The following is a 27,572-nucleotide window of genomic DNA, read 5'->3' on the forward strand; positions in this document are numbered from 1 at the left end:
GAGGACTCGTGAGACTCATTGCAAGTACTCAACAGCTCTTTATTAACGGGCTTGCCACTCACTTATAGCCTTTAACAAGGCTAGGAGAGCGAAACCCAACTGCTCACACAGCATAAACAGCCCTAAGGTCACTAAACCAATGGTAGATTCAGAGTGGTGCCCACCACTCTGCATAACCCCACCTAAAAGGGAGGCCCCACACCTGACGTCCACTCACACACAGGCACACAGAGACAGGCACACAGCAGCCACACACAGACGCCACAATATTTTTGTTTGTATATATGAGTTTCACGTTTTGAACAGAGTTAGTAAAATAAAGTAACTTTTCAATGATATTCATTTTTCTTTTTGAGATGCACTAGTATATCTTGTGCCAGGGAAATTACACTAATTATTGTAATCTGTAATTATTGTTACAGATCAGATGATTACAAATTGTAATATTTTGAATACTGCTAGTGGCTTCTGTTTAAAAGAGAAAATATTAGGCACTGCTGCTTTAATAGAAACAGGGAACTATGTTACTATCTGTATTTTGTAATTACCTACAATTGACTTAACTTCCTTGGGTGAGGTCTGGGAGAAGGCTGGTCAGGAGCAGGCCAGTGGATGGCAGAAACAGGCTGATGATCATCCTTCAGCTGCAGACAGAAGAAGACTGGGTGGGAAGAGGAAGCCTGTATGACCTGTTCTACACGGTTTTGAACAATCTGCTGAAGCTAGGAGTTTTTCTATTCGGCTGTAATGAAATCAGACGGGTTGATCTCGCTGTCGGCCATCGGAGACTGCGGGGGTAAACACCGCACGACTCGCTAATCTCGGTAGGAACGAATTTGTGTTTGGAGGAATCGTCCTGTGTGTTGTTGCTGCTGCTGCTGTCAGTGTTATTACTGAACTGGAACTGGGCTATAATGAAACAGAAATATTTAAATTATGGATTAAATGTGTTAACTATATTAAATTCGTGGCAGAATATTGGCTGAAGGACGATGTAAGTTATTTGGTTACATCAGATCGCTGGCTAGCGTTATATAGATAGCTTGACTAGACTGTAGCTAACTGGGTAAGCTATTGTGATTTCTTCGTAATTAGCTAAGCAAGCTATCTAGCTAGCAAGCTAACAGCTAGCTTAGCTGTAGTCCGTTTGGTTTCATTGTTAAGCTAGTTGCTAGCTAGCTTATCTTAGCTTAGCTAAGCTAACTACATTAGCGATTCTCGTTGCTAGGCTAAGCTAACGTTAGCTAGGTTAGCATAGCTAGCGTCCAGAGCTCCTATTATGAAATTCCTCGCTTTTAGACTAATAGTCTATGTTCTTAACATATGTTATGTTTATATACGTTTATTAAACGCATGGATATTCATAAGTTGGTCCTAATATGTAATTATAACAGTTATTTCAATCAGTAATATTGTTGGGTGGCTAGCGAGCTAACTTGCCATCAAGCTAACCTGTCTAGCTACATAGTTACTTAGGTTACTTAAGCTAGCTTTAGCTTGCTAACTTAGCTTACACTAGCTGCTGTGAGAGCTTCATATCATATTTCGTACATGTCAGGCAAATATATATATGCTTGTGTCAGCTAAACTTATCTGCTTGTGATCTTATTTCTGTGTGTGTGTGTCTCCTCTGTAGGTTGAACGCTGTGGATGTAGTGACAGTGCTGCCCAGGTCATTGGGGTGGACGGCATGTCTGTGTGAGGGCCAGTCAGAAAAGTAAGTTATTGAGTACAGATAGATGATGAGCAAAGGTGTGGAAAAGTATTAATTTTTAATACTCAGGTAGAAGGATTAAAAAATTTAAAGAGACTTTATTGTCATTCGCATCACATGTGGTACATGAGGTGGGACAAAATTGTATTCTCACAATCCAGTTTCACCCAAAAAAGCAATTGTTATAATAAGATGAATATAAAGATAGAATAAAATGAAACAGAATAAAATAGATCAAAATAAATAAACAAAATGTAAAGTAGAGAAGCAAAGTAGCAGCAACATGAAGTCCAGAGTGCAAGTTTTGCGATAGCAGCATGGATAAGTGTAATAATTGTCTCAGTGCAAGTAAAGTAAAAATTGTTGTTTTAAATCTAAAAAAAATGGTGCGGTTTAAGAGTCTTACAGCTTCTGGAATGAAGCTGTTTCTCAGTACTGCCTGAGGGGAGAGGGAAAAAAAGTGGTGATCCTTCTTGATGCAGGTGGCCCTTTTCCTGCATCTGAAGGTGTAGATGTCCCGTGATGCTGGGGATGTTGACTCTGACAGTTCTCTCTGCAGCCTTCACCACCCTAGATGTATAGATACTAGGCTTTAAAATACTTCAGTAGAAGTTGATCTATCAACTAAAGCTTTTTTCTCCCTTAAAAGAGTAAAAGTACTCTTTTCAAAACTACTTTAAGTATGAAAGTAACAGTAATGTAATGGAAAAAAGTCCTATAGTGCACTACCCTCTCCCCAAAACACATGTTTCTAAATCCATAATGACTATAATGTTATATTAAAATATTATGGTTAAAACATTTGGGATGCACTAGGCTCCTTGTTTCAGCCGAATATATGCCCATTGAAAATGAAAGCATTTTAGTGCAATACAAATAGATTAAAGAGAATTAGTAGAGTTGAGTTCTCTTGAGTCTCTGCCACTGATTATCTGTCTTCATACTAGGCTACATGCATCTGATATGTCTTTGCTGGAGTGTGGCGTGACGCGCAGATGTGATGACGTTTTTTTGTTTGTTTGTTTGTTTTACTGTGGCAAGCCAGAATAAGTGGTAATAGTGCACATAGTTAGTAAACAGATCATACAACACATGGTGAATTTAGATACTGCACAAAGTAGAGCGCTGGAGCAGCAATAAGTGAAACTTTTTATTGCACATAGTAAGAAATATTCAAAAATTGTAGGTTTATATTCAAACACACGAACAGTTATCACACTGTTTAATGAATCACTCCTTCTGTTTAACTAAAGCAGTGCAATATTCACATGTGCAAAATCACAGTACTGGACATTCAATATTATGTCACCTGTTGAATCATTGACTTCTGGCAAACCTTTTTTTTTATCGCAATATATATCTCTAAGCAACAGCATATCACAATGTAAACCTTTTTCCAATATTGTACAGCCATAAAATCTGTAACATAGTTTACAAGATGCAAATACAGAAATAAAAAAACTCATTTTCTTATAATTTCTTTTCTGTTTCTAATAATTTACATTTATTTGGGATTTTGTATCTAAAGAAATTGCCCCTTCTGGTAAAACGTGCTAATTTTCCGTCTCAGCTTGTTTGCTCTCTTTTTAGCCTTAACTAAGTTGTTAATTCAACACATGGAAAAAAAAAAGTCATAAATAAAATAGTTGTTGATCCAAAAAAAAACATATGTCATTTTTTTTGTTCACTTTTACGAACTGAACCCTCCTGCGGAAAAAAAAAGGAAATCTGAGTGAGCAGTTGCTTTGCATCTTTTGGGCATTTGACTGGCAGCACAATTCCAGTGATTCTCAGATCGGTTAATGGAAATGTCTTTCATCTTGTGGGTGGAAGTGCTGATTGAGGAGTAATTTTTTTGTGCTTTCAAAATCAGGACAATAAATCAGTGTTCACCAGAGATCAGAGAGAGCTTGAGGGTGGTGGGAGAAGGAGATGTAATGTTGATGATGGGTAATATCAATTTAACCCCTCCTGCTGCTGCATGGTGATTAGTAGACTGGTAGAAGTCTTTAGACTTTGATCAAATATTGTTGCTGAACTGTTATTCTGTGTTTAAATTGTATAGTATTATATAATATGACCAAGAGTACAAAATAAAAAGGAAAGGCTAATCTCACTAATAGTTTCCATGTAGTTATGTGTGTATTTGGCTTATGGTAGATAGTGACCAATATTAGTGCAAGACATTTTATAATTGATTTGGTTTTCGCTGATGATAATTTAATATTTTCTCTTTTTTCTTATTAATCTGCTTTTTAAAATGAGCTAAGCATTTCACTTCCTTTTCCAGGTTTTAGGTTTTTTTTATATATATATTTTAATCGTATTCTATGTGTTTAAAAATTGTGGATGTTTACTTCTTAACAATAATCCCTTCATGTGAACTGGTTCAGTCTATTTTTTGAATACCAGACTTTTAAAGCTCAGTTAAACAGTGCAAAAAATATTTTTTTCATTGCTTCTCTTTTACAGGTAGACAAGTATGCAGTCTTCTGGGCACCGGTTACGGGATGTGGAGCAGCACCATCCCTTACTGGGCAGTGGGGAGGAGGAGGTGGCAGTGGGCCGTGTCTGGTTTATCCAGGATGGCTGTGGCATGGTGTGCGCCTTCATGACCTGGTTTCTGGTGTTGTATGCACAGTTCGTGGTGAATTTTGTCATGTTGCTTCCCTCCAAAAGCTTCTGGTACACTTTAATCAATGGAGTGGCGTTTAACTTCTTGGCTGTGCTGGCGCTGGCATCGCACCTACGCACCATGCTGACAGATCCGGTAAGACCATATGGAAAGACTTAACAAGATTCTTAATGGGTTAACTTTAATTTAATCACTGAAGGGTCATGGGTTAGGAGATGTGCTGTGTGAGAGGCAGGGGTGGGCCAAGACTGCTTTGCCAGATTTGCAATTCTAAACTGCTGTAGCTTATTCTCAGTTTCACTTTTGCTGGTTTGCTTTAATACGTTTTTAACAAGCACTTAAAATAATTCAGTTCTGTTATGAGAATGCTTTCTTAAATGGTCAATGAAAATATTGATTACTGAGTATTGAGTAATGTGTCTGATTGCTGTTATTTTGGAACATTTCCAACATTTTTATATAAATCATTTGTACATTTGTATGGTTTTAATAGGGATTTGGCATCTTGGTTCTTCACTGTAACTGATCACGTGAATATTGTGTTTGTCAGGGAGCGGTCCCTAAAGGTAATGCCACTAAAGAGTACATGGAAAGTCTACAATTGAAACCTGGGGAGGTCATCTATAAGTGCCCTAAATGTTGTAGCATCAAGCCAGAGAGAGCCCATCATTGCAGGTTAGTTTTTACCCTTACATTCACAAATATGAAATCTGTCCTGCTCTCAAAAAAAAACATAACTAATCAGAATCAGATTCATTGACAGTGTATGGTATTCCAGATAATATATAGTACACACATTAATGCACAAACAATACATACATTATATAGACAGTAGTATTGATGTATTTTTATTAGTTATTTATACTGTCTGTCTTTGTCCCAGTATCTGCAAGAGATGTATCAGGAAAATGGATCATCATTGTCCCTGGGTGAACAACTGTGTGGGAGAAAACAATCAGCGGTTCTTTGTCCTGTTCACTGTAAGTAGGAATGTGGGGGTGTTTGGTTTTCTTTGTTTCCACCTTGCTATCACCTTGCTGGGTTAAACATTAGCAGATATTTGAATTTTTAAAGTGTGTGGGAAATTTGGTTAAATGGACTGTTATTTCAGTTATGTAAAATGTACAGATAGACACTAAAAATTTGACAAATATTTTTACATATTTTATAAAGAAAAAGACCAGAAACCCAGACCCAAAACCCGAACCAGAAAGTTTGTAGAGAATCCCTTTAGTATACACGAGAAGTTTGTTTACCAGATATATTTCTGATTCATACAATATTACTGTAATATGTTGTTTTGCACGTGTGGAAACTGTGCCAGAATTCACATGTGCATATTTCTCACTGCTTCTGTTAATTAAAACTGCTTCGGTTGACTGTTGTTCTTTTGTTTTCTGTGCAGATGTATATAGCTTCAATTTCCCTGCATGCCCTCTGCCTCAGCTTTTTCCATTTCTTCACCTGTGTCAAAGTCCAGTGGAGCGGTGAGTCATGATCTTAGGGTTTATCATGGTTGGCTGAACAAAAGGTTCCTACCTGTAGATATCTAGGAGGGAAGGCTAATTATGGCAGGCTTAATTGCTGTAATTGTTGTGCGTGTGCTGTGATGTATTAAATTGTATGTGTGTAAGAGCTCATTTATTGATAAATCAGCTGGAATGTTCATCAGTTTTTCACTAGACTAACAATAACAGCTATTAAATTAGATGAAAATCATTGTTTGTATTATTTGAGATACTATATTATTTGAGAGACTATAGGTCTCAAAAGAGGGAGCTATTACTCTGAAACAGCTGCTTCAGGGACAAACTACCCTTGATTTTATTCTAGGTACAGGTAAGGCCAATTTATACGTCTGGTCTTAGCCTCTTCTTCCTACTCACGTTCCTGCCTTCCCGGTTTAAACTGAGGAGCAACACAGAGTCACGGTGGTACAGACACAGAAGTATAAACAAGCACACTACGTAGGTCACTCGCACCGGCTAAGCCATAGACAACAGGACCTTTATGTTGCATTTATGGAGGTGACATCATTATTACTATAGTTGTACAACATCAGAAGAGAATAAATGTCCCTTGTAAGTCTTCATTTCTTCCAGTGTTACTTCCTCATGCTCTTTTAATGCAGTATTTCCTGTCACTCCTGACCTGCTCACAGCTGAAAACCTACTACTGTGTTACAAAGTCTATTGCTTTGTATTACATCACCAGGCAGACCAACCCCAGAATCAGAAATTCATATTCGTACTAATAGGAGACCTTCATACTCACTCACTTGTTTGCCATTATATTTATATGTATATTAAAAGCCCTTGTGAGAACAGAAAGAAGGTATCCTATTTCAGACTGTGTTTATATATAAAGCTGACCCAAATAATCAGCTGTTATTTGATACCTGTTGATCTAACCAGCTGTTTCTGTAATTTTAATATTATCGTCTTCCTGATGAAAACAGAAAGTTTACTCCCTTATCTTTAGATTAAAAAAAAACGTTCTTGAATGATCTCTTAAAGTCTTAATAGTTTGTTCTTAAGACAATCTTTGTATTTATCCCAGCCTCTATTCTGCATTTTACTTTTCTATTGTTGAGTTTAATATAAAAAAAAGGTTTAGTAAAAGTAAACAAGGGTGCACCAAATATTCAGAAATCACAATTATTCATCCAGTATATTGATGTCTAGTTGGATGATAATGTTCAATTCAAAATGAATGAAAACCTTAAAAAAAATATGTTGTTTTAGGTAAATACATTTATTTCAGTGTATTCCTATTTTTTTAAACAGAACCTTGAAGTGAGGGAGAAAATGTCTCTTTGGAAATTGTGAAAACTAATAATGTTATAATGTTTGAAAGTCAATATGTTCTTTCATTAAAAATAGAACTTTAAGAAGTACTTTAAGAGCAACTTCCTTTTAATTCCTGTAGGTTAAAATGTCTCAGACTGCCAAGATTAATTCTGAAGACTAATGATTGTTCTTAGAATATTTATAAAATTAGACTTTTTTATACTTCAGAAACAAACATTGCATTATTTGTGAATTCTAATGTATGTAGTTGTATTTCTTGGCATTGCTTTAATATTTACCAAATTTTGTTAATTTGCAGAGTGCAGTGATTTCTCCCCTCCTGTGGCCGTCATGCTCCTCATTTTCCTCTGCTTGGAGGCTATCCTCTTCCTCACCTTCACCGCCGTCATGTTCGGCACACAAATTCACTCCATTTGCAATGATGAGACGGTGAGTCAAGCAGAACAGCCTGTAGATAATGTTCTCCATGCACAGATTACACTTAATCAAGAGCTCAATCCATTGCTAATGGGCTAATTATATAAACTAATTATACAATAGACATATTGAATGAAACGGGCTAATTACATACTAATAATTAACTTCAGCTGATGAATTTTAATGTGCAAGTTTAATATGCAGGCTTACAGAACTTTGAAGAAGTGTGTGTTATATAAAGAATTCAATTATGTATTTTAACTTGTTTAATATAATAGCCTCTGTATGTGCATTAATGAATAAATTCCTATTATCTTTGCACTCAATGCTTATAGGAAATCGAGAGGCTGAAGAATGAGAAGCCGACGTGGGAGCGGCGGGTGCGCTGGGAGGGGATGAAGGCAGTGTTTGGGGGTCCTCCCTCTCTTCTGTGGTTCAATCCTTTTGCTGGACTGCGCCTCAGGCGCCTGCGGATGGTCCACAGTCGCAAAGGAGGCTCAGAGTTCTCAGTCTGAGGCATCCCAGCATCCTGGTGTGTGTGCTAACATGCCAGTAAACCCCACACATTGAGAACATGGCACATCTCTCCTAGCTGGTGGTGCAGGTAGGAGAACACAGTGAAGAGAATGCAATAGACTTAAAGCTGCTGGCCCGGAGGAGGAGGAGAGGGGCTGGGCCAGGACCGTATAGACTCTCTATTAAACCACTGGACCTCAACAGAAGGATCATAATTTTTACTTTTGCTTACGTTGGCTGTGCCTGACCTGTCTTCATGAACATCCGAACAGATTTTCCGTTTGTTTGTGTTTTTAAGGGACTATTTTTTTGTGTAGATATAATACAAGATATTGACTCAATGCTTTAAAAAGGTACCAAGAACATCAGCATTTATAAGGGTATTGCTTCAGAGCATTAGTGTCAAAGTAGTCAAGTTCTTTACAGTCAGTGAATCTTGGTCCAAAAAAAAAATCCTACGGACCAAATTGAAATTTGGAGAAGAATGTCTTATTTGCCAAGAAAGTTCTAAACCATATTCTGCATTAAGTGCTTGCTATGAAGCTGTAATAAAACGCTCCCCTGTCTTAGGTATAGATTATACATAAAATCATGAGATAAACATTAAATCAGAAATTATGACAGATGACAGATTATTTTAGCTTATTATGTTGTAGAGACAATAATACATCTAAAGCCTTATTTACACAATCTTGAAGATTATAGAAATGGCAGTAAATGCTGTAGAGAGTATTTAGATCACTGCACTGTTTCAGTGCTGCAGTCATGATCAGTTTTTAAGCTGTTTGAATGGCAAGAATCAAGACAAATCACTTTAGGGTGTGCAGAATGAAAGCATGACCTGCACCCTTTTGCACATTTGAGTTCAGCCATTACATCTGAGGGCTCAGTCAGACCCAGCTGTTGTTTCATATTTCCAGATGTTTGGTTCAAGCTCCTTGTCCTTTTTTGATGCAGAGGCAGCACTGTGTGGTACGGTGCTGCGGCTGCACCTCACTCTCTAATCTTCACTGTATTTCTCACTTCTCTGTAAGACGGGAGCTTTTACCTCAGCGGTTAATAGTGATTTTTATGACGATATATGTATAATTATTGCAGATGAAAACATGTTTTACGAACTAAATAGAGTGAACACAATGTATAATATTTTATCTTTCAGTATGTACTCATGATGCAATACAATACAAAACAATCTAGAGTATAAAACATGTTCAAAAAGCACTAGACGCCAATCTCCCACCAACAGAGCTGAACCTGCCATGGCTGTTGGCCTGTTTAGTGGTTTAGTGTTATGACAGTTGACAGTGTTGGTTCTTGCTGGTTCTCTGTTCATGCTAATTGATGTTTTCAGCAACTTGTTAGTCCTGTTGTGGTGGCCTCTTCCCAGTTCTGGTTTATTGCAGTGACCAGTGTTTCAGCACTTCAGTCCATACTTCTGATTCTGCTTACTGGTTATTTAAAGCAGCAGTCCTTAAGATTTGATATAATTTCTTATAAATTGAAAGCAGTAGTATTCCTGAGGAGGGTGGGAAGAAACTATTTTAAATAATAGTATCATTTGGCATGTTGGTGTGGCCATCAATGAAACATCTTATATACAGCTCTGGAAAAAAACTAAGAGATCACTTTAGTTTCTGAATCAGTTTTTCTGATTTCGCTATTTATAGGTATATGTTTGAGTAAAATTAACATGGATGTTTTATTCTATAAACAACATTTCTCCCAAATTCCAAATAAAAATATTGTCATTCAGAACATTTATTTGCAGAAAATGAGAAGTAGCTGAAATAACAAAGATGCAGAGCTTTCAGACCTTAAATAATGCAATATTTCATATATTCATATTCATAAAGTTTTAAGAAAAATCAATATTTGGTGGTATAACCCTGGTTTTTAATAACAGTTTTCATGCAACATCTTGGCATGTTCTCCACCACCAGTCTTACACGCTGCTTTCGGATAACTTTATACCACTCCTGGTGCAAAAATTCAAGCATTTCAACTTGGTTTGATGGCTTTTGATCATCCATCTTCCTCTTGATTATATTCTAGAGGTTTTCAATTTGGTAAACTCAAAGAAACTCATAATTTTAGGTGGTCTTTTATTTTTTTCCAGAGCTGTATAATTATTGTTAAAACAGAGGTCTGGTAGGTTCTTGCGGTAATATGTCATGTGTTTTTTTTATGTAATTACACCACATGCACAGCCTCTAAAGGAGGATCTCGCATGTTAAACATGGAGAAACGAACATACTCAGAACAACATACTCTGTCTTTATCTGGTCACCCAGAGAGGTCTCAAAATCTCTAAATCCCTAAAATGTAGGGACTTTCACTTTATCAAGTCATGAGTGTCAACAGATAAAAAATGAAATGCTGTAATGTCACCTTAACAATGGCTTTCCATACTGATAACCTAACAGAAAGACTTGCACCTGAATGACATCTTAGTTTTTGGATGGTTAGCCGAGTGCAATCTACTGTAGTTCAAATACAGTTCGTGGAATAACTTAATATTTTTTAACTGTTTACTTGAGACAATGTTTTTTTCTGTAATACAGGATTTACACCCACCAGCCATAACATTAAAACACTTGGTCTGATATCATGTAGGTCCTCTAAAGGGATTTTGTTGCATTGTAGGCATCTGGAGGTTACAGCAGCAGATCATGTAAGGTGTGAGGTGGGGCCTCCATGAGCATCAGTGAACATTGGAGGCCCATAAATCCTTTCTTGGAGCACTTCTGACCACTGCACACTGGGAACACCCTACAAGAACTGCCTGATCTATTCAGAGAGTCTCAGATTCTAATGCCTGACAACAAACCAAGAACTGTGTTTGCTGCTTAGTAACCACTAGAACCAGATCATCAATGATATTCACATCATCTGGCAGTAGTTTTAATGTCATGGCTGATTAGATTGGGGTATAAATACGATGCTGTCAAGTGGGAAGGAAAACAAAGCTCACAACCTACATATAGTTCTTGATTGGGTTCTACTGGTTGCAGATGTTGGAGGAAACTTGCCTTTTATTAGCATGTATGTCACTGAGAATGTATATTGTGCTTTTTATATCTAAGTATTTAGAAAGAAGATGGAAAGGGAACATTTTATTGACACTAAAAATATATATATGTGCTGTTATGCTTTCCTTATCCTCACTACAGAAGGAGTACTGCCTAACTGCATCAATTCCTCATTGAACTTGCAGGTTGGCCACCACAGCTTAGCATTCCTGTGAGAACACTTAGGGAGAGTTTCCCAGACGGGGATTAAGACTAGTCCTGGATTACACAGCATTTTGAGTGGAGATTTTTCATTGGAAGGAAATTATATACTTCATTCCAAAGTGTAGGCTACAGTCAAGATACAACTGTCCTATGAAGTGTCCTTCTCAGTAGCTTGTTGGTCACAAATTTGGAACAGTTTCCCTTGTTTTCTGACATTTTTTGCCCAATTATTGTGGTGCTCTTGTTCGTTTCTTCATTTCTCCCACATGTTGGACGTGCACTGAACGTCGGCTGCATGTCTCACCTGTTAACAAATGGTTCTTCAGTGAGGCAGCGGCTGAAAAATGCAGCCTACACTTTGTAACATGGTTATACAGTCTACGAGTAATCTTAATCCCTGTCTAGAAAACTGACCCTCGACATAAGAGTCTTGCCCCTGGTGCTGCAGGAGTGTGTGTTAAGTGTGTTAACCTTCCGTATAGAGTTGAGAAGCAAGGGAAAAGCTTTTGCACACAAACATACATCCTGCATTAAAGGGTTGCTTGTAGAAGCAAAGAATATAATATCAGAGCTTTATTCACATGTAGGCTAGTCGAGATAATCAAGTTTAAAACCCCATGCCAACTGTGGAACCTGTGGTCAAGATTATGTGTAGAGTTCTAATACAATCAAAGAGAATGTTGGAAGCATTGTTCTTTACGACTGGAAAACACACACAGATGATGTTATTAAATACAGTGTGAATGGTTACTGATTTATCAAGAAATTTTCAATTGTGTCAAACAATAATAATTGTTCTTTCATATGTAAAGCTCTTTTGCATAATAAAGTTGTTAGGTTCAAAGATTCAAGTTCCAAGCTTACGATTGATTCTCGTTTTAAACTGAAAGCAGATATCACTGCAGACATCATCAAACAGATGGCCTTCTCAGGCACAAGAAGCTGCATTTATGAACCAAGTTTAGGTTTGGTGACCCAATTTTGTGTTTAACTCCATGTTTTATAAATAAGTGCAGGCAGTATGACTATTTGGTATTGGTGTTGAAAATATAAATAATATAAATAAAAATTGGTTTCTGATATACGGTCATACCCCAATATTCAACAAAAAAAGGGCAGATTGACAGTAGGCTCAAACACACGCTCCTCATAGCTCACCCACTATCATCCTCATCTGTTCCTCTCCTGATATATATTTTTTACATCATACATTTTTTTCTATTACTACTATGATGCAGTTTTTCCCATTTTGTTGGGCCAAGCAAGTCTTTTCTAATTAGGTATTAAAATGAAAAGGTTTTTCAATTCTCTGTATGCTTGACTCAAAAAATCACAATTATTATATAAAAATCTAAAACATATCAAAAACTAAAATCATACAAATTGCCAGAATCTTAAAAAAATATGATGCACATTTTGTGATGGCCAACATCAACAATGTTTGTATAATTAAATGTATACAAATCTGGCTTTTACTTTGTTTAAGTTAATCTTTAAACCCTTACTGTAAGTTCTGGAGTGCATAGTTCACAAGCTTTACTTGTTTACTGATCCGACGGCAGAAAATGCAATGGTTTTCTTAAACAAAGTCAACAAATATTTTTTTTTTATGTTTATATATTCTTCTTGCCACAAAATACAAAAAACAGATTTCAGATTTTTTTTAACAATGTGAGAAAAGGTCAAATACACTGTATGTCACAGCAAAAGTCATTCATGGCAGGAAACACTTGTCTGCAAGGTCTGAGACACAGGTAATTATTTCACCTTATTCTTCGACAGGTGGTGAGACAATGATTCCAAAGACCGGTCCAAAATGGCATTAATGTATGGAACACATTTTGCACATTTTGGTCTCTTGTACATTTAACAGACGGCTCTCTTCAGTCCAGCCACTAACAAACAGTAATTATCAGTCCATGTTGAAATCCGTGATTCTCTTAGGTCAGCGTGTCCTCACATCTAATGTATTCACCAACATCAGCTTGGTGGAAAACCACAATAGACATGGGGTCGACTTTCCGGCACTCCTGTGTGTTTTTTGCCGCCACTCCAAAGCCCTGCACATGTAGAACAGATCAGGTATATAATGTTTTATATATGCACACATTTTAATTAACTTAAAACAATTCCTTATATATAAAAAAAATAGAGGTTCTCACCAGAGGTACATCTGCCATGGAGTACACAACCACTCCCTGGTACTGTGCAGTATTTTCTGTAATCCGTCCCAGGCCTGACTTCATGATGTGGTTGCCATAGAGATACGACTGCTCTGCTCCAGGCTTCACCCACACTTTATACTGGGGAAAAATGCATAAGTTCAGAGTTGCTCAGAATCAGTTAGAGCAGACATCTATCAGACATTTCAGTGCTGCTAGTAGAAACCTAAACAATACCTTGGCATACGGAGCGAGAAAATCCAGAGCTGTTATATGTAGCCGAAACTTCTGAGTCTTCGTGAACTTTCCAAAACACGTGCCAACAGATACCAGCTTGTCTCGAGAGATGTTGGTGGCCATCTTCAGCATCTTTTCACTGTTTGGACAAATATAAGAAAATAATGCTAGGACTCACACATTAACTCATTGTTGATTAAAATAACTAAGGATATACATTGTACTTAAACTCTTACCTGATGTAATAAACACGGTCATGGTGAAGTCTGAAGCAGTATGTTCCGTCAGGTCTATCAATAAGCAGTTTGATGTTCTCACCAATGCTACAAACAAAAAGGAGGCATATATTTAAAAATACAAACATACAAACTTTTATTTAGAAAGTGTAATTCCTATTATATTTACATTGTAAATGGTAAAAATTGTACTAGTAAACTACTAACCTGTAAAATTTAATAGGGGTTATTAATAAATAAACCTTTTTACAGTTAGAGAGATTTCATGTTAATCAGACTGAACACATTATTAGTCAGAATTAGTGCTGGGCGGGATGACCAAAAATGCATATCACGGTATTTGAGTAGTACCAGTAAATGTAATACCTATAGTTTTAATATTTGTTTTATAAAAGGTAATAGTTAAATATTTACTATATATTTTGACAACGTGTTAACCACTAAGTAGTATTAATTACTAATAACAATTACTAATAACAACAATGCATAGATTTAATAGTTAAATAGTTAATACATGTTTTGATTTGATTTTAAATGAAACCGTTAAATGGTTAATACAAGATGTGAAGGTATTTTGTTTTATAAAGTTAATAGTTTAAAAGTTACTATATATTTTAAAGACAATTTGCAATAAAATAAAATATACACTGTTAAAAAATAAAATACACTTTTAAAGGGAGGTAATATTATCTGCAGCACTAACACATCCATTCCTCCATTCTGTAAAGATTCACACTCTGTCCTGTAGCGATGCTCCTTAGGATGCTTTACACAGTTTAGAAAGAGTCTATGACACATGGGCTATAAGACATATGGGTTATACACTAAGTAGTAGGAGTAACAACAACTAACAATAAATAATACATTTATCGTTAAATAGTTATTACATGCTTTGATTATATTTTGCTTTATAAATAGTGGACACAGGGTAAAGATAAACATTGATATGGACCAATATTAGCTAACTAACCACTGTATAACTAAACTACTACCAGCAGCAGCTAACTAACTTAGCTAGGCTCTAAGATTCCTGTATACATCCCGGTCTATAAGCGTTAATATAATGTTACTCACTACTTAGAGAGCTTCTCAAACATGGTCTTAGTCTCCTCGTCCGTCAGCGGCCGCATTATAACCAGATTAATAATCAAACTTCCAGCAGAAATAGATCAAAACAGAGAAACACAGGGAATCAGAGGAGCAGCGAGCACCGTGTATAACACGTGTGAGCACTGTCGCAAAACTGTGGCGCAGGCGCAGTGAGTGCAAAGCTGTGGCACATGCGCAGTGAGTGCAAAGCTGTGACACATGCGCAGTGGCGGCAGTGTCAGCGCTGTCACGCCGTGGCTCCTCCCCCTTCTCCTGCCGGAGAGTAAAGATGGCGGCAGTAGACGTGGAGGATGAGAGTATCCTGGTGTCCGTGTTTAAGGACAGTTTCCCGGAGAACTGGCGGGAGAACCCGGACTTCGCCGCGTACCTGGCGGAGCTGTGCTCGCTGGGGGTGGAGCGGTTGGGCCGGGAGCCGGAGCGGCTGAGTGAGGAGCGCGCGCAGATCCTACAGCAGACCCGCGAGCTCGCCTTCTCCAACTACAAGACCTTCATCCGCACCGCGCACTGCACCAAACACATCTACACAGACTTCGGCCGCGTGGAGAGCAGCCTGTCCAAACTGCTGGATAAACTGCCCAGCTTCGGAGAAAAATGCAGGTCTGTGAGGGGGAACAGCTCATTCTGTGAGCTGGTAAATACACACCCAGGGTTGCCAGGTCCAACAAAAAATATCCAGCCCAAAGTCAGTCTAAAACCCGCCCTTCAGAAGCTTAAACTAGCTTAAAATAATGTATGTCACACGTTTGAAACAAATGGCAAAACAGTGTTTCAGTGTATAAGTATTTTGTTTATAAAGGATTTATTATCGTCAGTATTGCTATTTATCTTTAACTTATCAACAATATTGTATCATTAGTGTTTTATTAGTTCATTTAGAACAGTTTTATATCCCAATCAACATTTAATAGTAACATAATTAGCAAAAAAAAGACTTTTACTGAACTCTCTTCTCTCCTCTTTAACTTTTGCTTAGGCGCTGTGTGGGCGTGGCCACAGTGATGCCACTCAAAAATCTTTAAAACATTTCCTGGGTAGGATACTGTGGTGTATCCTCTGCTGGAAGCAGCTTCAGGGAGGATTTTACGTTGCTTCTTTTGTACTCCTCCAGTATTCGGACAGGTGGCAAAATGATCACGAAATTAGATTTCGGGTCATAGAATTCAGATTTAACTACTAAAGGCCATCTCCCAGAAAATAGTTACTTTAACTCTGTCATATAGTGTAGTTGGTATATACACTTAAAATGAGTTGATATTAACTTACAAGAGTTTATTCCAAAAACAGAATTTGAGCAGTAGCAAGAAGAAGTAGTAATTGGGGAAATGGGACAGATGATTCCTTTTAATAGAATGTTGACTACTGATGAACTACCAATCACAAAGGTCGCTTTTGGCTTACCAACTACTACCCAGCCAATCACAGCTGCTGCAAGCAGTCATTAAATATATGTGACTATATATTTTTTGTATTTTAATTTCAGGGGCTTTGTAAAAGAAGCAGAAGAGATCGGCCTGAGCCGACGCATGAACAGTCTGACCCTGAATCGCCACACAGAAATCCTGGAGATTCTGGAGATCCCCCAGCTCATGGACACCTGTGTGCGTAATGGGTATTACGAGGAGGCGCTGGAGCTGGCCACCTATGTGAAGAGGCTGGAGAAGAAACACTCGTCTCTTCCTGTCATTCAGGTACAGACAGTGATGTTCTTACAGCTGTGATGGGACCTGCTGTCAGATACAATAGACCTGTCTCACTCTGTTATTGTGCTGTTTTGTGCTATAGGGAATAGTACGTGAGGTTCGACAGTCAGCTCAGCTCATGCTGAACCAGCTCCTTCAACAGCTTCGCAGCAACTCCCAGCTGCCGGTTTGCCTCCGGGTGATTGGCTACCTGCGCAGAATGGACGTGTTCACGGAAGCAGAACTACGTGTGAAGTTCCTGCAAGCTCGTGGCAGCTGGCTGCGTTCTGTCTTAGCTGCCGTCCCTGACGAGGACCCTTACTTCCACATCACCAAAACCATCGAGGCCTGCAGAGTTCATCTGTTCGATATCATCACCCAGTACCGCGCCATTTTCTCAGATGAGGATCCCCTGCTGCCTCCGGGGGGACAGGTTGTCAATGAAAGTGCCATCTTTCACGGCTGGGTGGTGCAGCAGATCTCACAGTTCCTGGAAACCCTGGATAGAGATCTGAAGCGTGGAGTGGGAAGCCGCTTGGACTCCCTGCTTGGCCAGTGCATGTACTTTGGTCTGTCCTTCAGTCGTGTCGGGGCAGACTTCCGTGGGCAGCTTGCACCGATGTTTCAGCAAGTAGCCATGGACACGTTCCAGAAAGCTGTGAAAGAAGCTGTTGATAAGTTTCAAGAAGACATGAATCTGTACACTCTTATTTCTCTCCCGTCAATGCTTGGCAATACTATCCCCCCTGTGGCTCCAAGTACTCAGCCTGGCACTCTCCAGCCTCCTATGGCCTTGTTGGACTTCCCTCCGTTAGCCTGCTTTCTGAATAATGTCCTAACAGCCTTCAATGATCTGCGTCTCTGTTGCCCCATTGGTTTAGCCCAAGAAGTTACCAAATGTCTTGAGGATGCTCTTCTGAAGGTATGCTGACATTTTGTGTAGTTTTGCACAATGGTTTTACTTTTTGTTTATGAATTTTAACATCAATATTTCCTTTTTTTCTGGTCTAACTCTGAATTGATTTGGTTTTATTTCACACAGGGATAAATCCAGGCATACCAAAATGTCACAATAGAACATTTTTCTCAAAATATTGTTCAGACGTGTCTGGAGTGAAAAATTAAACCACATATAATTAAATACCGGCAAAATGCCCTAGTGCATATTTCTGTGCATTTGAATCATTTGCCATTTGTGTGTTAATTGGCACATACAAACTTGTTTATCTCAAACTTGCGTACACCTTGCTTGAGTACAGCTTAACCTATAAAGCCTAGAACACTGGCATGTGGCCTTGAACAAATCAAGGTTTCAAGAATTAAGCATTTATTTAATAGTGTAGGCTAACATACTGCTTTATATGAATCCGACTGCTGTGTTTTAATCTGTCACAGTTATATTTAACTGGACCAAAGGTGTGTTTCTACCAACATACACATAAAGGTCCAAATTTTGTCCTCCACAGGTGACCAAATTAATCCTGGTGTTCCATCGAGCAGAGGAGTCGGCCTTCAGTACTCGTGAGCGGGAGTTATTCGTTCAGTTCTGCTGTGCCTTTGCTGAGGACCTGGTGCCATTCCTGAACCGATGTTTACAGGTTCTCTTCCCTCCAGCTCAGCTTGCACAGATTCTTGGTAAGAAATAAATCAGCCTCATCATTTCCCACACCTGAGCAGAGTTTAAACCTAGGTTAATGTATTTGTTACATTGGAGACAATTTGGTCTGGTTAGTTTTGGTTACACACAGCAGTTTAGTGACTAAGCAGTGAGCACACTAAGGGATTTTTACTATATCTTGTCATCATCCACAAAGGGTGCATCTCCCTATACCAGACATTGATTGGTTTGAAAAATGTTGTCAGTTCAGCAAGTTGTCTTTCCAAGCATTGTGCCAAATTCTGCCTGCCTGCCAAAATGTGACTCCCCTCATGCATTCATGTCACAGTAGAATAAGCATTAGATTACCTTCAGATTCTGTGTATTTCTGTTTATAAATCTACAGTTACAGTAGATGCAGGACTCATCAGTGTGATCTATTGTGCCTGTACTGTTGTGATTAGTGTGCATGTAAAGTGGAATCAGCACCTCTTTTTTCTGCCAAACCATCTAGAAAAGTCTCATTTTAAATAAACCAAACCATGATTCAGACCCAGATATCATCCTTTGGTCAAATTTTGGTCCTTTGGTCCAGACTGTGGGTTAAGGCTTCTTTCACATCTGATATATTTGTTTAAAACAAGCAAAAAGTCTGAAGGTCTGGACCAAATTTGATAGGTGTGAAAGCACCTCTAAAGTCTGAGCAAAGATTCACAACATGGTATTTTTGTTAAATATGTGGGAGCAGTTGTGGCTTTATTGCTTATATCTGCCACCCTTAAACAAGGCCCTTAACTGTATTTGCTCCAAGACCAATTGGTACTTTTGGCAGTGTGCCAAGTCCTGCTGGAAAATTAAATCTGCATCTCCATAAAAGTTGTCAGCAGAGGGAATCATGAAGTGCTGTAAGATTTTGTGGGAAAACGCTGCCCTGACTTTAGACTTGATATAATACAATAGACCAACACCAGCAAATGACATGTCTCTCCAAACCGTCACTGATCATCAGTAAATTTTGTATTTTATTTGTAAATCAAGGGAGCAGAGTATAGAGGAAGAGTGGAGAGACACACAGTCCAAACTGCTTGAGGTCTAGAGTGTCTGGTGTTGGTCCAATGTGTTATATCAAGTTCAAAGTCATTGCAGTGTTTTCCCAGAAAATCTTCTTATATGTTATAATTTTCTGAGACACTGATTTAGGTTTTCTTTAGCTGTAAGCCATAATCATCAACAATAAAATAATACATGCTTAAAATAGATCACTCCAAGTGTAATACATCTATATGAGTTTCACATTGTAAACTAAATTACTGAAATAAAGTAACTTGTCAATAATATTCTATTTTTTTTCTTTTAGATCCAACTGTATATAAAATGTTGCTGTGTTTATATTATTAAATGTCTTTTTCAGACTTTTTTGATTTAACATGAATTCTCACTCTCTCTTTAGGTGTCCCACCAGCTCAAGTTCATAAATACGGTAATATCGGCTGTATCAGTGTGAGCGCAATACTGAAGCCTTTAGAGTTCATTCTCCCCAAGAGAGAGCCCATCTTCCCTGCCATGGATCTCTCTGTTGGCATGACTGGTTTAACCACAACAGATACTGAACCTCTACTACCAATCAAACCTTCATCATCCTTAGAGAAAGTTGAGGACGCTCAGCAGCCTTCTTCCCATGTCCAGCAGATACCGGAGACAGAACCTACTGTTGAATCGCCTTCAAATCACGCAGAACCTGCAACTGGAGATGCTGAGAAAAGCATTCCAGAAGAATTGTCCCCAGCAGTCACACAATCTGAAGATATGCTACTATCTGAGTGAAATGAAGATTTACGATTATCGCATCTGTTAAAACTAAAACCTTTAATACCTGAACACTATGTTAATATACTTGCACTTTTCTGGCTACTTCCTGTCTTTGGGAAATGCTGGATTGAGTTACTATGCTTCTCCTGGGAAATTAATGTATTTAATATATAAATTGTTTGAAATGACTGGCTGTACATAAAAGTTTTCCTTGGGTCTTTCGAAACTGAATGATGAGATTAAATTTGTATGGGTTTAAAGTGTTTCGTGTCCAGTATATTATACAGTGTATTATATAGAAAAATGGTGATACATACAATTGAATGAGATGTTTTTATTATTTTTTTTTGTATTTATTTTGCACAATTCTCATGCTAGTTATGCAAGTCTGTGATAAATACATGGGGGGTTTTCAAAGTGGTTAATGCACCATAAAAATATTTAAGTAGCATCTTTATCAGGGTGGGAGAATAGAAACACCTTCACACTCCAAACATCAGCAGTCAATCCAGACTGAACTTACTCAATGAAGATGTGGGCTGTGTCCCAATTGCATACTAAGCACTAATACTAATAGTTATAAAATATATATTCATTACAATGGTGGGGGTTTAGCCGGGTAGTACATAAAATAAGTTCAGGATGTTTGCCACTGCACTTGCTATATTATGCCACATTTGTATTATATATACAGTATTGTGCAAATGTTTTAGGCACCTGTGGGAATTTTAAGTAAGCAAAATGCTCCTTATCTGGGCAGTAAGTGTTTATTAACTCAGTAAAACACTTTCATTACAATAAATACAAGCAGCAAATTTTCTTAAAACATCTAATCTCTCCTCCAACTGAGTTTAATAGAGTTTATTTCTAGTTCTCATCATAACAACTGGTTTGGTAAATTAAATCTAACTGATGTTAAATCAGGTGAGCTGCTCACGGAACTGAACATATACACATGCTGGCTGAGGGCATCCAGGAGAATCTGGAATTAAACTTTGTTCTACAGCTTGGCTCAGGATACAACCTACTTACCTAAAATGATAAATTCTTGTTACTTTTTACTGTGCATCTGTTTAAATCATATGTGGTGCTTTTTTTCCAGGCAAAAACATTTATATTGTTAAGATAAATGAATGTGTAATCTGCTTAGGTGCCTAAAACGTACTCTATATATAATATATATTTTTTTTGTTTTGTTTTGTGGGATAATGGTGTCCTTTGTAACCACACTCAAAAACACCCGGTTTTGAGTATACCAAATATATGAATATATTTAACTTTGCATGTTTTATCTCTATGATGTACTACATAATTTATAACTAGTTAGTTAGTAGAAGTTCACAATTAGGTTCACAATTAGGACACATCTCTTTAAATGTTTTACATTGTTTGGTTTTAAGTAATTGCTTGAAAATAGAAATTTCTGAAGGAAGCCATTTTAATTTTATTCCAAACTTCTCTTGAGGTCTTCCCATAACTTATCTAATTATCAGAAGAACAGATTTACTTTTTCTTCACAAATTTCTTGCGAGAGGCGTTGGGATTGGCCCGCCGTCTTCCTCCTCCACTCTGACCGTCGCGTATGTGCAAGTTAGCAGCTCTGCTGTAGATGTCGTGCTCCGAGAACGGGGAGCCGCCTGCTATATATTCTGGATCAAAAACATCAGTCTTCTCTCGAGCTTTCTTAGACAGCCTCTGCTGCGGGAAGCGCTGATCCTCCACCAGCAGGGGGTTACTTCCGTGTTTTCCCCCTTGTGGCAAAGGTAAAGAGAACTGGAAAGGAAGCAGAAAATGACTGGTTAGTGCTAATATTCCATGTGTGACATCATAAACTGATACCTTACTTAAAAATAATAATAAAATAAATGGCACTACAGGGTTTCCAGCTCTTCAATAGAAGAAGCATTTTATCGTGAGGAAAAAAAAAATAAAAATCAGTGTAAAAGGTTATTTACCAAAAAATGGTTTTACTATAGCATCCAGCTTTGTAGCACTTTTATTTTTACAAGTGTAGCAGATCTAAACTTTTAAATACACAGGGTCAGTTTCCCAGACAGTCATTAAGCCTACTCATAAATAATATTATACTATATATTTTATTTTAAACCAGTTTATCACTTGTGAAAGAACAAGAACACTGCATACCCTTTTGCCCTTAGGGTTCAGCACTTTGGGGTTCCTGGAGAAGTGCATCTGCAGACTGCCGTCCTCGTTGACGGTCACAGCAATCTTCTTTAGTGTGTTGTTTCCACAATGTGGACAGAAGGTTTTGTTCATGTTTGTTGTGGTTCTGAGGGGGAAAATGTGCAAAGAAGAGCACATTTAAGGTAAATGTACTGTAAATAGTGCTGTCAGTTAGTTTAAAATAGGATTTTCTCCCCCCCTAAGACTAAGCTTTTAATAATTGATATTTTGAAAAAGGATCTGTAGATAATATTACGATAATATTAGTGGTGTAGTTTGTTTAAAAAAAAAAAAAAAAAAAAAAAAAACTTAACCACAGCAATAAAAATCATGATTCTTTTTTTTAAATGCTGGTATTGCCCTGTATGTTTGGGAGAGTGTAATGTGGTTTAGGTTCGGCAGAAAAGATTCCAGACTAAATTTTTTTTCTTCCTCCTTAGGGCAGTTTTGATGATTTTTACACTAGAATAATAGTTTAACAGAGCTTTAATGAAGAAAATAAATGCTAGTATAGCTCCATATTACCCCTTTAACAACTCGGAAAGAGCTTGTGTGTGTCTAAATTTAAGCATAAATAGAAAGTCATCTTCTGAACTCAACAGTGAGTAATGCTGAGTTACTTTGTCACATTATCAATTTATATTGTAAAAATTAACATGTTAAGTTTCCAGATTATTCGCAAGCATTAATGTTGGCATTGCTAACCGTAAAGTAACATTCTGTGGTTTGGTAACTGTGGTCTCACTCACTTGAAACAGGCATGGCAGCGGAGGATGTAGTTTCTTGTGTGTTTGATCAGCATTCCATTCAATGACAGAACATTGAGACCGATCTGAATTAGAACGTTCTGGAGAAAAAAAAGGAACAGGGCAAAATATAAAAGAAAATTAAATTGAATGTTTTAACTTCAATTATTTAAATGGATTTATTTTAACCACATTCAGCTTGAAAGCACGTCAATAAAAAGAACACAACATTAAGACTCTGAACTAGATCAGTTCTTACGTACCTGCATGGCAAAGTCTGTTGTCACACAGCCCACTTTCACATTAGCTGAGTGCTGCGAGTGACCAGCATCCAGCTGAACTTGTTTTAAATTACTGGGAGTGATCCAGCCTCCACCATCATCTTCCTCCTCTTCATCTTCCTCCTCCCCCTCTTCCTCTAAATCTTCATCCTCATTTTCTCCATCTTCCTTCAGTTCTGTTTGAGATTCTGTGTTCTGACCTCCACTTGACAAGTCAACAGAATCCAGTTTCTCTGTGACGTCCTTTACCACAACTGTATCTGCAGCCTGCACAACATTCACACCAGCACGTTTAATATTCTGCTTTTATCCATTAAAGGGCAGCTACAGCACCTTTTAAAATGCCTTCTTTAAATCATGAATATGTAGGAATGTGTATGTATGCCCCACAGAAATGGAACAAGTATCATGTCTGCTGAATTTTACACCATGTCCTGTCGAAGCTAATTTTAGCCAGATATCACTGATCACAAACATTACCACCCACTGTGCTGTCCACTGTGGGTGATAATGCCTTCTATGACGTTTTAACTTCAGCAATGTATTGTCCCATCAATCTGGTGCCAACTATTTCAGGCCTCACTAAAACTGCACTAATTCATATTGACTTGCTACTTCACTCACAAGATAGCACCTCATAACCTATCCCATGACTTTTGGCAAGTCATTATAAGCAGTCAACTTAAAAAGGTTTGGCATGGATTGTGTCTAAAAAGTTAAACTCCCACTCCCCAGAACATTAATATACAAAATGGATATGAATACACTGCCTGATAGCAGAAAGGTTTTTAAAAGCTGATACCTAATAAAATGTATATATTTTTTACCACTTACTACCATTTTATCATTAATACTAAATGTCATATTTGTGTACATTAATATCCAAATATTTTATTTATTTAGCAATTAAACTGGTTATATTTGCACTGCTGTCATTGTCCAGTCACCACCAAGGCAAATAAAATATCAGAATTGATACGTTTCAGAACACCAAACTCACTCCCCTTTACTTACATCTGAATGTATGAATTCTGCAGACATGTATTCATTATATCTGTGAAAATTACAATTTTCTAAAATAATGATAACTTTCCTGAAATGCACTCATACTCACCAACAGATCTAGCAAATCAGCTTCGATGCTAGGTAGTGGGGTCCTCCAAAACTGGAAACTATTAAACTCTGAGCTCTCCGCAGCATTAAGAACACTTGGCTCTGCTGCACTGTGAACATCAGTGCCTAATTTGTTTGAAGATTTCTGGAAATGAAAAAAAAATAATAATAATTAATTAATTAATTAATTAATTGATGAGATGCCTTTAAATTAAAGTACCAGTTAAAAAAGGCAGAACAGTTTTACTTTAGAGGGAAGGTGGAATCCAGCAACATTCACCGGGGCTTCTGGGTGTCTTTGTGTGCTGCATACCTCAACCTAAAGTTTAAGCAAAGATAAACTGTGTAAACTTATCTGCAGCTTTTTAAAATGCTATTTTAAATGAAGTATGTTTAAATATGCATACCTGTGCTGCAGGTGCTTTCCTCAAATGTTCTGCCCCAGCATTCTCCAATTCCAGCTGGTAGGTTAAAGCTAAGACCTTGATGTCTGTTGCTGAAAGGCTGGGGTAATCTCCTGTCTTTTTGGCAAATTCAGTGACTGTAAAATAAAAAGACAATTTTAGCATGGAAATACATTAAGTTTCTATAGGGAATAATGATATTCCCTATGAATGCAGAAAAACAGATTGAATCCCCCTGGAAATGATGAAAGGACGATTTTTTTAGGCATGCAAGCTAAATATAATTGTATTGCCATGACATTAAAAAGCAATCTACTGTTCTCAAACAAACATGGACAGTGACATTAAACCAAGTTTATACTTACATTAAAAACATACATTAAGATACATACAGATACAAAACATACATACAGAATTGTTGGAGGAAAGTGCGGCGACTCGGTTCCGATACAACAGCTCATAGATGCCTTGTGCTGATCGACATCACCCTAAGAATCGTGTGGAGAGAAAGCTCCATCCATCCACCCACCACCCACCCAGAGAGCGCAAGGCCAATTGTGCTCTCTCAGGGCTCTGCCAGCTGATGGCAAGCTGCATGTCCGAGATTCGAACCAGCGATCTTCTGATCAGACCGCTAGACCACTCAGTGCCCAAAATTTCACTATACTTACTTAACATTATATTACTTATTTTTATTTTGTTTATATTGTGTTTTTGTCATTAAAATAAACTATGTATGTTCCACTCACCTGCACACCTGTATTAATGTAAGTCTTTTCATGACACACAAATATTTAAAGCAATGTTTTGCCGCACAGACATCAGTGGCAGATTCTTACACACATGTATTCAGAGACTCATTTAATTTATATTATAGTGTGGGGTTTTTGTCATTTTGTAAACAAAATGTCTTTTTTTTTTACTCTCTTTAAAATGTATAATAAGTGATAGAATGAAATATCGTCATATTGTCTACCTCTGTAAAGCTAAATTATATTTCTTTACATTTTCTAGTGAAAATGTTGCTGATGTGAATACTCACCAAAGCGCACATGCTCTGGGAATGGGTCTTTATAGATGAGCTGGTAGGGTAGGAAGGCCAAGTTCCTTTTGGTTTGTTTATCCCGGATTTCATTCACAACCTCCTTCAGAGTGTAAATATTCTTCCCAATCTCCTAAAACATGGAGAACAGAACAAACATGTCACTTACAATTAGCCATAAAACACACATACATAACAGAGCCATGATATACCCTGATATAAGAGTAAATGCCATAATATCACTGTAGTTATTGTGGATGGGAATCACAGACCATCGCACTTTAACGATGATATAATAATACTGGGATTCTGTGGTACTCAATATATTACAATGATACTACATATCAATATATCGATAAGTCACTTAATGGTATCTGTGTTACTGAAGAGGATAAAACACTTATTTTATGGGTATATGTTTGAGTATAATAAACAATGATGTTTTATTCTAAGGACAAAACTTTTCCCAAATTCCAAATAAAAATATTGACATTTAGAGCATTTATATTTTTTTATAATTACTTTTAACTGAACTGAACAGGTTTTCGAAAGACAAGCAACTAATAACATTTTTACATTATAATTTCCCAAAACAAACAAACAACAAAAAACAAAACACCCCACACTATCAACCCCATCCCATCCCTAATACCAATCTTGAGCTGCCTTATGGTTAAAAAAAAAATTGGGTTCCAAATTTTGTAAAAGTTTTCCGTTGATCCTCATTTAGAGCATGTATTTCCAGAAAATGAGAAATGGCTGAAATAACAAAAAAAGGATGCACAGCAGTTTTTGTGCATCTTGGCATGTTCTCCTCCACCAGTCTCACACACTGCTTTTGGATACTTTATGCCACTCCCGGTGTAAAAAAACATTTCAGCTTGGTTTGGTGCCTTGTGATCATCCATCTTCCTCATGATTATATTTCAGAGTCTCTTATTTTTTCTAGTGCTGTATATACACAAACCCACTCAGAGCCCGTGCTCATGCCCACCTGGAGCCAAACTACCCTTATTCCACCCATGTGAGCTCCAGATTAGTATACACATGTTGGCAAAAAAACAAGTTTTATTACATTAGAAAACTAGACAAATTAGTTAGCGGCTTTATTATTAGGCTAGGCTAAGCTAAGCTACGCCATACAGCTAGCTAAACACGTGTAACACAAAAAAAGCCCCTGTGAGACTGGGAATCTGGTCATCTGACCATAAGCTGGGTATTTTACTATAAAACAGTGTAAATGCGGAGTCTCCCAGCCTTTAAACTCACGTGTAAAGGAGCTTTTCTCAAAAAAGCTGCAGCATCAGCCACAACATGCTCCACCGTGGCCGCTGCCATCTTCAACGCTCACCCACATCTCGCGAGAACACACAAACACGGTCATCATCTCTGGAAAAGAGAACATGTACTTTAGAGAATGTGTTCTGAGTTTGTGAGACCATTAGAGGGCGCTTCCGAGAGAGTCAAAATGAATGGGTTCAAATGGAGCAATTGAGCAAAATCAGAGTTTATAAATGTTTGATCACTTTTGAACTGGAAATTGTTCTCATTTCTTCAACACAGAACATTATCAGATCTAAAAACTCCAGTTATAAACCTTTAAAAAACACTCTCTGGCTGTGTCTTCATCAGAGATCTGGTCAAAAA

The 27,572-nt window shown here is 37.6% G+C and overlaps 4 protein-coding genes across 5 annotated transcripts; 2 read left to right on the forward strand and 2 right to left on the reverse strand.

The window, feature by feature from the left end:
• Window positions 1-521: 521 nt before the first annotated feature.
• On the forward strand, window positions 522-12,171 carry zdhhc7 (zinc finger DHHC-type palmitoyltransferase 7). 2 transcript variants are annotated; one of them, XM_007244034.4, is made up of 8 exons: window positions 522-824; window positions 1,637-1,717; window positions 4,187-4,484; window positions 4,900-5,024; window positions 5,233-5,329; window positions 5,755-5,836; window positions 7,458-7,588; window positions 7,912-12,171. In XM_007244034.4, exons 3-8 carry the CDS (start codon window positions 4,197-4,199, stop codon window positions 8,089-8,091), a joined length of 903 nt encoding a protein of 300 aa, XP_007244096.2. In that variant the 5' UTR covers window positions 522-824; window positions 1,637-1,717; window positions 4,187-4,196; the 3' UTR covers window positions 8,092-12,171. The 2 variants fall into 2 exon arrangements, with proteins under 2 accessions (XP_007244096.2, XP_015459972.2); XM_015604486.3 differs by lacking the exon at window positions 522-824 and adding an exon at window positions 876-994.
• A 728-nt stretch (window positions 12,172-12,899) lies between these two features.
• Window positions 12,900-15,225, reverse strand: nip7 (NIP7 nucleolar pre-rRNA processing protein). The gene is made up of 5 exons (XM_007244035.4): window positions 15,035-15,225; window positions 13,961-14,047; window positions 13,725-13,863; window positions 13,488-13,628; window positions 12,900-13,385 (listed from the first exon to the last, which is right to left on the reverse strand). The coding sequence occupies exons 1-5, from the start codon at window positions 15,088-15,090 to the stop codon at window positions 13,266-13,268; spliced, it is 543 nt and encodes a 180-aa protein (XP_007244097.3). The 5' UTR covers window positions 15,091-15,225; the 3' UTR covers window positions 12,900-13,265.
• A 70-nt stretch (window positions 15,226-15,295) lies between these two features.
• Window positions 15,296-20,415, forward strand: cog8 (component of oligomeric golgi complex 8). The gene is made up of 5 exons (XM_007244039.4): window positions 15,296-15,667; window positions 16,551-16,758; window positions 16,853-17,671; window positions 18,216-18,384; window positions 19,797-20,415. The coding sequence occupies exons 1-5, from the start codon at window positions 15,339-15,341 to the stop codon at window positions 20,168-20,170; spliced, it is 1,899 nt and encodes a 632-aa protein (XP_007244101.2). The 5' UTR covers window positions 15,296-15,338; the 3' UTR covers window positions 20,171-20,415.
• Window positions 20,416-20,474: 59 nt separating this feature from the next.
• Window positions 20,475-27,311, reverse strand: nob1 (NIN1 (RPN12) binding protein 1 homolog). The gene is made up of 9 exons (XM_049483286.1): window positions 27,195-27,311; window positions 25,926-26,058; window positions 24,887-25,020; window positions 24,727-24,798; window positions 24,481-24,624; window positions 23,349-23,633; window positions 23,089-23,186; window positions 22,301-22,445; window positions 20,475-21,928 (listed from the first exon to the last, which is right to left on the reverse strand). Exons 1-9 carry the CDS (start codon window positions 27,261-27,263, stop codon window positions 21,659-21,661), a joined length of 1,350 nt encoding a protein of 449 aa, XP_049339243.1. The 5' UTR covers window positions 27,264-27,311; the 3' UTR covers window positions 20,475-21,658.
• Between the last annotated feature and the right edge of the window lie 261 nt (window positions 27,312-27,572).

Source organism: Astyanax mexicanus, chromosome 9 (assembly GCF_023375975.1).
Source record: "Astyanax mexicanus isolate ESR-SI-001 chromosome 9, AstMex3_surface, whole genome shotgun sequence".
NCBI classification, from domain to species: Eukaryota; Metazoa; Chordata; class Actinopteri; order Characiformes; family Acestrorhamphidae; genus Astyanax; species Astyanax mexicanus.